Below are 12,227 nucleotides of genomic sequence, written 5' to 3' on the forward strand. Positions count from 1 at the left end.
GCTAGCGTGCGCTGCATAAACTCCTGGTTATTTTGTCCCTCCCGGCTTCCTTAGAAGATTTGTTGTGGTTTGTTGTATCCGGAAGAAGATTTCAAGTTAGCTTGTTGGCTAATACAACTTCTTGCGTATATGTTATAATAGGTTAATCAGGTTGTCTGTATGAATCGCTTGTAACAAAAAGTATGCGATTGCACTCGTAATTCGTATCAGAAGCTGGTGCTTGCTTTCTGCTGGTGGTGTATTTCCTCTGTATGATGTTGTAGTCAGCCAACCTCCTGTAGCTAAATGATAAGGTGCAGCATGAAAACAGTGATAATGAGGTAAGATGTTACTACTCGTTTATGACTGAACGTAAACTGAAATTTCAGTTTTATAAGCAGAGCAACATTTAAGACTGCACATTATTTTCAAACCTACGCAGTTAACCAATAACACACTGTGCACCTGCTAAATGCGGTTTAAGAAACAATAACAGCAGTTCTGCAATAAATGATTTCTTCCTGAAGGTGCTCATGTTCAGACAAACCATTTAAAGTTTGAGAGTAGTGGCCAATTCATATTTTGGGTTTTATGAAGGCTGTACCTCATGGTGCTACTGATTTGTATTGTACTCGCAGTAGATGTTTAAAACGACCATAGATATGGATAAACCAGTTTCAGTGTTCAGTTAAATCCGTCATTAAGACAGGATTTATGTCGGGTGTTAAGATTGTAATAGTTATGACTAAGTGTACCTAATAATATGGCGAGTGTATTTTAGTATACTATATAACTGAAATTATTTGTCGATTAATTTATACAGTAAGTCAATAGACAATAAATTAATTTGCAGCTATTTTTATAATCCATTTTAAGCCACAAAAAGTCAGTCCTCAGTCGTGAATTTGTAGCTCCTCTTTGATGATTGAGGATTATTATATATATAAAGAAGAATATTAAAGAAGAATTTGGAGATATCACTATGCGCTTTAGGGTCTTGTGATGATAATTCTTTAATAATTTTTTTGACAATTTATAGACTAAAATCAGTTGATTATCCAAGGAAGTAATTGTCAAATTATGAAAGTAATGTAGGAGAAGCCAGGGTGCAATTTAGCACTATCCATTAGTTAAATGCTGTTAAAATATATCAGTGGTTGGTAGGTTTGCTTCACTCACTAGCCGAAAAAAAAAACAAACCAAGAAAACAATGGCCATCTATACACATTACAAGATTTGTCATGATATATTATACTGAGTCTTTGTACAACAATACAGTATTTGCTGATGTCTAAGTCTGCCATGATACAGATTCGATTCAGTTCATTTTAGGGGCCTGCAATTGACATAAGGCAATATTAGTAAATATCCGCTTTCTTCTTCTTGTTTTCTTGTTATATTCTGCCTGATGCTAGGCTGCTAACACAGGTCGAAGGTATGAGGTACGTTTAGACAAAAATGGTGACACAGAAGTGCAATAGTAATTTGAAAATAAAGGCACATTGAAAGATGACAATATGTATCAGTGTTTTCACTTTGCTTCGATGATACTGGATCGATCACTAAATCTATATATTGATCCAGATTGGTCTATCATTACACTTCTAGTAATCTATTGAGTGGATGGTAAATTTGAAGATTCACTGGACACTTGGCTGGTGGACAAAATTGTTAATTTGCACCCTTGTTGCAGCACCAACATAATAGCCCGGATGATCTGATCTTTGTCTTAATGCAGGCAGTGTGTTCTCCATGGACCTCGTGGATCATGTCTCTGATCCTGTTTGCCTTTTTGGTTCGTGTGAGGGATGGACTCCCTCTGTCGGCCTCCACAGACTTTGAACACAACAGAGAGCTCCAGGAGAGGAAGCAGCAGCTCAGGACCATCAGCAAGGCACTGGCCCGTTTCCCTGATAGAGGGACCGTCAAGGGCCAAGAACTTAACATATAGTAAGGATTTGGGAGACAAAGCAGCAGCAGCAGATTGTCTTAAATGGCAAAAATACACAATACACAGAGTAAAACGACTTTATGTTTGATTTTATGATGCTGAAAACGGACAGAATGTTGTCCATGTGATCACACGGGCATCCATGTCATGCTGCGTCAGGCTGTTTGTTTACTAAACACCTTTTCTCCTCTCACCTGTTCAGCTTCGTCTCTTCGGAGGGTGTATCCTACATGACCGTGTGCCACTGCAGCCTCCCTGTTGCTAAGGCCTTCTGCTTCCTGGAAGATCTGCGCTGGGAGTTCACAGCATGCTTCAATAGCACTGTTGTTGCCTTGGCAGCCAGGCCATATCCATTTTTGGAATTTGGTGAGTAGGAAGAGAAATATTGTCATCCAGATTTGCTGTTAATATTTTGGGATTGCAAAGGGATTTTTTTTTGCTTTTACTTACAATATGATGAGTTGAATGAAAAAGGAAGCCCCTGTGTTGTGATGCCTCAAACTAAATGTAAATACATTGGTTTCTCCTAATGTTACATTGCTGCCTATTGACAGACAGCACCATTCAGAAGCTGAAGCAGCAGTACAACCAGAGCGGCGGTCCGGCCCTGGAGGTGACTTTGGCAGAGGTCCAGGAGGATTTGAGGATCCATCCACCGCAAGTAATTACCTTGGAGGAAGTGGAGCTCACCAACGGCATTGCGAATGGGCACATGGAGCAAGGTCCTGGATCTGGTAATCCTGTTAATCATATGACTTATACAATCTAGCACATACAGCACAGTGGTTTATCATTTCAGGTTTCTGAAATGCATAAATGATGAAGGTTCTCAAAGGTTTCTCTGCGTTAAATTATTTTACAGTTATTATGTTCTTTTGTTTGACAGGTCAGAATGTAAGACTCGAACCAGTGACAGCACCAGGCATCCTCTCTCTGGTCCTAAATATCATGTGTGCATCTCTGAATATAATCCGCGGTGTTCACCTCATAGAGTACACATTCCAGGTATGGCCAGTGCCAGAATCCCCCATTCTTCAGATATGTCTAAAAAGAAGCCAGACATGTTGATCTGTAATATATTATGTATATTCAGTAGAAACATTATTATATATTGGCCAAATATTATTTAAAAAAGAATAGTGGGGTGGCCACTAGCTCACTTGGTAAAGTGTGCGCCCCATATGGCTGAGGCTTCTGCAGCCTGCAACCTTTTGCTGTGTGTCATTCCCCTTCTCTGTCCCACCTTTCCTGGACATTTTATTTTGAAATAGTATGTATAAGCTAATGTTAATTATAGATATGTGAACGGGGTTTCTTGGATGTGTTGAAGTGGAGTTGTATGTGGCACTTTTCTATAGTCATTGTATTGTTTTCTTCTATTTTTTTTCTCATAATAAACTGTTAGGACACCATAGGAAAGAGCTGTCTGATGGCAAGGTAAAGAAGTAAAAACAGTTTAAATATAGCGTACACCTAAACTGACATTGATTTTTTTTTTTTAGGTAGGCCTTTTTTATGTGGCTAAAATTTGTTTTGCTGTGACCCCTGTCCACAGCAGTACATTGCTGATCATCTGTGAAGGCACTCCAGTCTGCTTGTCCAAACTGGGGACATGCCGACAGCCATTTACTACGTACATGTCAACCACTGATTGAGGATTAGTACATCATACAACCTCACTTCAAAAAATCTGAACTATCCCTTTAAGCTGGCAGAACCGGCTGCTACGCATGTATTAGCATTTTGCTGTGAAAGCAGAGGTTTGATAATGATGAGGTCTGCACAAAACTGCAACATTGTCACTCTTGTGTGAGTGAGCTATAATCTGAAATTAATGTGGTTCAGTTTGAATAATGTGAACTTTCCCCTGAATGAAAATCACCAGCTTAGTGTTATTCCTTTTGTGCACACAGGATGATTATGAAGGTATTTGGAACGTTGTGGCATTTCTTCTGGCGTTTGTCTGCTGTGTGCTTCAGGTAAATGTTTTTCACAACTGAAACTACCCATGTCAAGCTATTTATAATACCATCTTTAATGTAAATGGCATTTCTGTGTCCACAGTGCCACCTCTACCTGTTCCACTCATCCCTGAAGAAGCCCAAGTCCTTCACTCTGCTGGGTGTGATTGTTCTATGCCACCTCTACCTGCTCGGCCTGAGGAACGTGTGGCAGCTGATCTTCCACATTTCAGTCGCCTCCCTCTCCACCCTCCTCATCCTCACGCGCAAACTCCAAGACAGAAGCAATGACTGTGGGGTCTGAGGAGCAGAAGAAGACTGTGTTGCACCTCTCACAGCTGTTTGTGCAGGTGAGAATGGCAGGGAAGCAAATGGCTCAATCCACATGACTTCTGAGGATGCCCTGTGGATTTTTGACACAAAACATATTCAAGATTTTTGGTGTCATCATGGAAAATTATATTACAAGCTAGTAGTTTCTTGTATACAGTATGTACTTGCACTTTGTGTACATTTGGTTGAAGACAAAGAGTGAAATGCAGTTCTTTGCAAAACTGGAAGTGTCTGCAAACAGATACTAACACAAGCGTCAAGGAGACATCTTTTTTTAGAGGAAAATGTTTGTGCCATTTGTCCCAAAACATTTTTTAAGAAAATTGAGGTTTTTTTTAGTCAGAGGTGCTGACCAAAGTTTTTCATGTAGAAACAATAATATTGAAGCTGGTCATGCGTGCTCACATTCATCTCAGTATTATTTCTGCTGCCACAGGATGATAATTATCTTTACATCACCAGTTTGTAATGCTAAGAGACAGCTGGTGATCAGACATTAAATTAAAGTAGTAGATAATGCTTATATTTTTTCCCATTATTTGCCCATTTGGCTGCAGTAAAAACCTTAAGGTCAAAATGTAAAGCTGTGGGTTGTTTCATGCCTTACTGTGTGACAATGCAGTTTTTGTTTAATTGTGTTGACTTCTGTACAGACACACCGGAAAGTGCTCAGCTAGTTATTGCAAAGGTTCAGATGTAAGGGCTCTGTTATTTAATGATAACTACATTCAATACTGAGGGACTATTAGTCTTGTAGTGATGTACAACATGATGTTAAGGCATATTATTTTATGATTGTCAACACAGTTTGTGATAATGGGAGACTTTCACCACATCAGCTCCATTTAAAACATTTTTATACAATCAAAACAAATTTTCGTTTGTCTTTATCTTTTTCTACTGATCTCTGCGTCGTCTAAATGTAAACTGTGGGTAAGAATATGAGAGCACTGATTTTAAATTTGTTGGATAAATGTTTGACTGCACTAATAGGCTTAGGATTTTTTGTGTTGGCTATGGAAATTGTCCTTGAATGTGTTGCATATCCAGTTCAACTATTTATATCCTGACTTATGTTTACTTGGTTATTTTTTTTTGTATTGCTTCAGGGTTTATAAGGGTCTATGTTTGAATAGAAAAGTAGTGCTACTAAGTATAAGTCTCCAGTTTCTAAACATTTTTTGTGTATTTAGCTTCTTAGACATTCATTTACTTAATAGCTAAACAGTTGCACTAATGACTGTTAAAAAGACAGTTCATGTCAATTAAAAAAAAAAACTTTTTAAACCTGATTACTCAAGATAATCCACAGATCTTGTTGTGAGCAGTTTCATTAAGGAACTATTTTATTTCTACTGAACTACAACAACAACTGCAACTACTGCAAGTGCCGTCTAGAGCCCCTATACTGGAGAGTAGGCAGGTATCTCTATGGCTGATATCTCAAACACGGCAACTTACACCAAAACAATCTAGATTTATAATTAACACCACGAGTTAAAACGGAAAATATGTTGTTTTTTTATTTCGGGGTGAATTGTCCCTTTAAGCTAGGGAAGTAAATTATTAGTTTAGGTCAAGTAGCATTGTGGCATTGTGTCTTTTTTAGACTATTTAATCAAGAAAGTTGGAGGGTATTTGAATGAAAAACAAATAGTTCATCTCATCCGACAATCCAAACGTCCTTCACAATAATGTACAAATAGTTTTGGATAAAAAGTCACTTTTTTTAGCTTTTAGGTTACAAAGGGTGGGGTAATTACGGGAAGTATAAAATGTAGTGTGACTGCAGATAAAGTTGATCATCTTATTAGTCAATTTTCAATTTGTTCTGAAGTTTGTTGTACTTTTTTTTGGTATTTTGGTAAATTACAGACAGGCTCAGTGACTTTTGATGCTATGAGAGGATTGAACTCTTGAACTTAAATGAGGTTTTCTTCAACAGGATCAATTTAGATTACTGCAAATAAGTGAAACTCAATCGTATTTTCTGTGCACGACATTGGTGAAGCTGTAATATTTTTGATACAAATGAGGTTTTAATGACCCACCATTTCCACTGTAGCCTGCAAGTTGTCGACCAAATGAATTGTAATATAACAATGTTCTAAAAGATGTAGAACCAAATAATGTGGGGGATATTTTAACACTTGAAATGGAAATGAAGGATAATTTTGTTGATTATGAAGGTTTCTAACATACAGTAGAAATATACTGTACAATTGAAGCATGTGGCAACCTACTCTTAATATTTCTTTTATCAACATCTTAAGTCTTAAGTCTGAGTACAGTAAACTGAATATCATTCAGGTTCAGATCTGATGTATGTTTAATAGGACATTCAATACAAAATGCAGTGAGAATGAAGTTATATGTTATTACACTTACATGAGGTTGATTCAGTGGTTTTTTGTGGCTGCAACCTGTTTGTAACAATGGAGCATAATGGAACAATGTCATTCATTGTAACTGCCAAATACGCTGGTGATTACAGGGCTTTATTTTTTCCTGCTGTGGTAAAACTGACATTTCATTAATAAATAGTGTCTTTTTTTCCATTTGTTGATCTTTGATTTGAGTGTCCGAGACATCAGTGTTGCCTCAATATTCAGCAGCAAACTCAAAATATAAAGAATATTTTATCAGAAAGAGACTCAAAATGACCACAAATGAGACTACAATGAGAGATGGAAAAAAAAGAGATGCAGACCAGCTACAAAGAGACATTAAAAGACTCATGACGACCTTGAAACAGGGCAAAATAACCACAAAGAAACACAAAATGACTACAAAGAAATATAAGACTACAGAGAGAGATGCAATATGACTTCAAAATGTGGCAGAACAGCCACAAAGAGACACAAAATGACTACAAAGAGATGCTAAACAAGTGCAATGAGACATTTAGAGACTCAACAACAACTTCAATAACGGGAAAAATAACCATTAAGACTCACAAAATGACCACAAAGAGACAGAAAACAACTACAAAGGGAATCAATTCAACTACAAAGAGTACAACGAAGTGCCTTGAAAGAGACACAAAAAGACCAGATAAAGCCACAAAATGACTATAACGAGATGATAAATGGTTGCAAAGAGACTTAAGAGACTCAAGATAACTACAAAAAGGGACAAAATAACCACAAAGAGACACAAAGAGATGCATAATGACTACAACAACACAACAAAAAGAGACAAAACAACCATTAATTCTGTGTCCAGCTCCTATGGAGAGGAGGTGGGGCCTTCTACATATCTGTGCCCAGAGGCCCACTGTCTCAATGTCCGCCCATGCATGCAGAAGAGAAAAAAAATAAGCAAAACAGGATAGATGTGGAAGAAATACTAAAACTATAAACTGTAAAATGAAACTAAATTACAACAGCAAACTTGGAACATCAAATGTAAAATAACTCATGTATTTTTCCAATAATACACCAGATGGAGCTCTTCCACAATGTACTAATCTCCATGTAAAGTTTGTGTCTGTTTGTTGAGTTTGCTGCTTACACTATAAATTGAGCCAGAAATTGCAGAAATTTGTGCATAAAAATTCACCAGAATACAGGGCAGTTTTTGATGCTCAAAATTTTCTAGCGGAGGAGCCCCAACCCAATATTAAAATAAAAATCTACGCCCTTGTCTGGAACAGTATCCTCAAGTAAAATGTTTATATCCTCATCATGAATTAAGGTTTATGTGTTCATTTTAAGTCCAGACAAATACCACATCTGTGTTGTCATTTGACCTGTTGTGTAAGTTTTGCACAGCGACGGATCAAGTAGCACTTATATGGCTTTTAAAAAGAAAAAAAATGAGATAAACTGTTTATGTTGCCTGCTCTTACAACAAACACTGAGCTTTTAGAGAAACTTTGTCTACAGGCTGCTGGTGCTGATATTTCAAAAAAGGTATATGAAAAGGTAAAATGTTTCTATTTCTTGTGCCTCTTCTTATGTCTCTTATATCAAAAGATTGACTTGGGCTTTCATAAAAGCTTTTCACTTTTGGTTTGATGTGGTGGTGTCTGATGTTTTCGGCTGGAACAGCTGAAGGCAGAGAACGCAACCTTGAGGATGATGAATGAAACTCAGTTTTAATACAATTCAAACAAAGTAGTTTGTGTGTATTCTTGTCTTTTATCCAGGACTCTTAAGTGATGCTATTTGCTCTAGTTCTCATTCTGCAGAGAGCCCTGTGATAAGGATGTTAGATTAATCCTCATCACATCAATGAAGTAGGTCTTTTTTCTGAGATAAACATTGGCTGCTCATGACCTTTGACCTAAACGTACAGTTATATCCCTTTCTGCGGGTTGAGATAATGTCACAAATAAGCTTCTGTTTAATTTCAAGAGCTACCCATAAAACCTCCTATATATATCTAACTCATTATGCCACTCTACAGATTAACTACAAAACATGCAGTGCAAATTTGAGGTTGCTTCCCTCAGAGTCCCTCAGAGTGCCATCCACGATACCATCACCGCTGCTGCAGTCCATCTGAATTAAATGATCAGCCTCTGTGATCCTCATTTGCAGGCATGAACCTCTTTTATTCTAATTGGCAGAAGCTCCTGCAGTGTTGAGAAGCTCCCCTCTCCGACTCAACAAATAGGCTGAACGGCATGGGTGGTCCTGCTTCATGTTTATGGCTCACATTTCTCTCTCCCACAGACAAGTGCCTCCTATGCTCCTACATATTCACACAACAACAGCTCTGTTGTTTTTATTTAAATAAATGTTTGCCTCATCAGCTGTGGGTAATAACAGAATACACAACTTTCACAGATGATTTAGTACATTGTTCGCTACTTGATTCTATTTCCATTATTTTGTAGAGGTGATATGAGTCTAATGTTTCTTAATAACCATTAAACGTGATAGTTATTGCACACATACAATACTTTAACTGGGCTATTTCCTGTCTCTGTGATGTTTATGGTCACTGACTGACAGGTGCTGACAGGCATCAAATCCGCAGCCAAGTCATAAGCCAAACAATAAAGCTGAGCTGTGCTGCTTCAAGTATCCTCTGTGACTGCAGAAAACTAATTTAAAACAAATACATAATACTAAAATTACATTAAACAGACAAAAAAAAAAGAACTACCGCCTTGTGGTTTTATGCCTCCACCAACCAGTAATGTTGCAGTTACAGTTTACATCTGTCCATATTCATATTTAGCCATGACAGTAGAAAATGCTTCAGATATGGACGTTGCTGCAGTGAAGCCACATATTGTACAAGTGTCTTCAACCTGGCAGTATAGTAGATCTATACAATCGCCTCGTGTTGTAGTCAGGACCTCCTATACCAAGACCCAGACAAGACCAAGACCAGGACTGGAGTGTATCCAGACGAAGACAATACCAAGACCCATAAAACCACAATTTGAGATCAAATCATGACCAAGACCAAACCACTGCAGGTCCTACACTGCATGACATTTGTGATAAAAAGTATAACTTAACCATCTTTACAAAAATGTCCTTTTTTTCCCACATGCAATCTACTGATATCCCCACAGTTGTAATCTTGACTGGTCTTTAAATACGCTTTAAAAATATATTGAATGCTCTGGTCTTAAGAAAAACAAATAATGTATTTTTAAGAATTACAAAAAAAAAGCTCTTTAATATTTGGTTGTAGACGACATCCTTCTTTTCAGTCCAGCAAAAAACATGTTGCAATATGTACTTTAAAAACATTTAATTGAAATAATGTCCATGTCTACCTGTGGTGGTCATCTTTGAGTTTCAGATAGGTCGCAGGAAAGGCTTTTCTTGCTCCAGCTCTTGCTTGACTCTGAATCTGCAGCTGCACCACAGTAACCTACAACACAATGTCAAAGTCTGTCAGCTCTGTGTCGACTTACAAATGCTGGCACCGAAACATGCATATGGAAATGTGTTAAAACATGAGTGTGCAGCTACCTGCAGAGGGGTCTTGTCCTGCTCGACCAGATGTAGTGCTCCAGCCAGGAAGTTGATGATCTCAGGCAGGAAGTGTTAAGAGAGACGTACTCAACTGCCAGACAGCAATAAACCGGACGTCATGTTCTGTAATAAATTAATTTGACACTAAGGACATACAGATCATGGACAAAAATACCTCCACACTTATGATAATGGCATTAATCCAATGAGTTCCATTTTGAGATTTATTTCAACATTAACTCTTTGAAACCTGAATAAATTGGCTTGATTTATTAAAAAAAAAAAAAAAAAAAAACATGGGGAAAAAGGCAATGAGCAATGAACAAGAGATTATCCCTAAAGTAGCACAAAAAATAGTAAAAAAAAAAAAAAAAAAAAAAAAATACAAGAAAAAAAAATATAAAAAAAAAACTGGAAAGAGAGGTCGTTAAAAATATAGTAACATTGTTATATAATTTCAAATAAGTTATTATGATAATTAAAAAGATAATTTCCCTCACCCTTTTTCGTTTTTCCCCTCAGACATTTTTTCTTAGCTAATAAATTTACAAATTTCTTGCAATTTGTGAAAGATTTATTAACAAAGTGCTAATTGCCTTTTTTCCATAATTTTTTTAAAGAAATCCCACCAGTTTTCTTCAAAGGGTTCAAATACTTGTGAAAAGCATCTGACAGCAGAACAGTGCTCCAGGTTTCAAAGGGTTAACTGCTAAGTAAACACTGAATGTTTCAGCGGCAGCTCCCAAAAGCAAAAAACAGTGTAACTTCATACAGATAGCGTGACCTGGAAAACTTTGTGGGAAACTAACTGAAAATGCTTGAGGTGTATATATGGAAAGCCTTTTATTATCTGCAGAAAATCCACATAAAAAATAAGACTAATGAGAGGATGAGGACTGAATTCAAACAGAATGAGAAATGGTGAAATCCCATTAGAGGTAAGAACAAAGTACAAAAACATCCCTAACGACACAGATGATAACATGGGATCCCAATATATTTTTTTACTAATGAATTTTCAAAACTTTTCCAGAATATTTTACCCTATTTAAGCAGCTTTAAAAAGGTCTATAGAGCAATACAGCCACATAAACATGCAATTCTCAGGCATTTGCAAATGAGCAAACTGTCACCTTACAATCATAAGGTTCTGACATTTTTATCAAGATTAAGTTATTCATATATTCTTATTCTGTGACACATATTAACTTTATGTAAGGTTTTTTGCTCGTTAGACATTGCAGTATCAAGCTGTATCTGCCAATAGATCAGCCAGACCAGATCTGGGTACTTTGCTAAATGCAGGCTGTACCCTTCTGGGGGAAAGATACCGTACCATTATTTAGCTGGACATATTTGTGGGTCAGATGTATGCATTTCCTCTCTGCTGTCAAGGTAACCGGATGTGCTGCAGGAACACCTGTTTTGGTCTTCCTCCTTTACTCCTTGTGTGGACGTTGGAGCGACGCACCTCATCCTGCAAACTGAGAGAAAGACAGATCGTTCATTTGTTGAATAAGGATAAATAAGTGTGTATGTGGCTATGTTACCCAATGACATACGTTATTTATCTTTATTTAAGTCAGAAATTTCCCTTTTAGTCCACAGCAGCTCAGGCGGTAGAGAAAAAGAAATAATTGTTCGTAAGACAAATACTATTTGATTTATTTAATAAATTATATTACATGAAAAACAAGGTTTACAAGACAAGATATATGATCTTTTCTTTTTATTTAGTTCACAGTGAACAGCAGCAGCTCAGGTGGTGTACGAAAAGAGTAAAATAAAATGATTTGTGAAAGAGAAGTCTGAGTAAATAAAATAAACTTGTCAAAGAGAAAAAATAATTGGTTAATTAGTAAGCTGACAATCACCTTTTGTGTCCACATTGAACAGCAGCAGCTCAGGTGGTGTAGTAAGGGAGGAAAAATAAATAATGGTTGGTGAGACAGAGAAATAACCTTGGATTACTAAATAACTGCTGTTATATAAACAAATAGATGTAATATACTGATAGTAGGTAGGAAATATTACTCTGTCTGTTCTCAGCAAATATAGTAT

At 37.0% G+C, this 12,227-nt stretch overlaps 1 protein-coding gene across 2 annotated transcripts; it reads left to right on the forward strand.

Annotated features, from left to right (window-relative positions):
- Window positions 1-30: 30 nt before the first annotated feature.
- Window positions 31-6,782, forward strand: sec22c (SEC22 homolog C, vesicle trafficking protein). Of its 2 annotated transcripts, none has more exons than XM_042510760.1 (7): window positions 31-320; window positions 1,718-1,929; window positions 2,133-2,296; window positions 2,485-2,652; window positions 2,817-2,935; window positions 3,844-3,909; window positions 3,995-6,782. In XM_042510760.1, exons 2-7 carry the CDS (start codon window positions 1,748-1,750, stop codon window positions 4,193-4,195), a joined length of 900 nt encoding a protein of 299 aa, XP_042366694.1. In that variant the 5' UTR covers window positions 31-320; window positions 1,718-1,747; the 3' UTR covers window positions 4,196-6,782. The 2 variants fall into 2 exon arrangements, with proteins under 2 accessions (XP_042366694.1, XP_042366693.1); XM_042510759.1 differs by having other exon boundaries at window positions 33-320; window positions 2,485-2,664.
- Window positions 6,783-12,227: the final 5,445 nt, after the last annotated feature.

The sequence above is a fragment of the Plectropomus leopardus genome, chromosome 21 (genome assembly GCF_008729295.1).
Source record: "Plectropomus leopardus isolate mb chromosome 21, YSFRI_Pleo_2.0, whole genome shotgun sequence".
Taxonomy (NCBI): domain Eukaryota; kingdom Metazoa; phylum Chordata; class Actinopteri; order Perciformes; family Serranidae; genus Plectropomus; species Plectropomus leopardus.

Bases quoted from the DNA above. Each gene is read 5' to 3' on its own strand.
- sec22c (XM_042510759.1), top strand. From the start codon at position 1,748: ATGTCTCTGATCCTGTTTGCCTTTTTGGTTCGTGTGAGGGATGGACTC. The intron at 1,930-2,132 runs GTAAGGATTTGG...TCACCTGTTCAG, and splicing joins GGCCAAGAACTTAACATATA to CTTCGTCTCTTCGGAGGGTG. The intron at 3,910-3,994 runs GTAAATGTTTTT...CTGTGTCCACAG, and splicing joins TTGTCTGCTGTGTGCTTCAG to TGCCACCTCTACCTGTTCCA.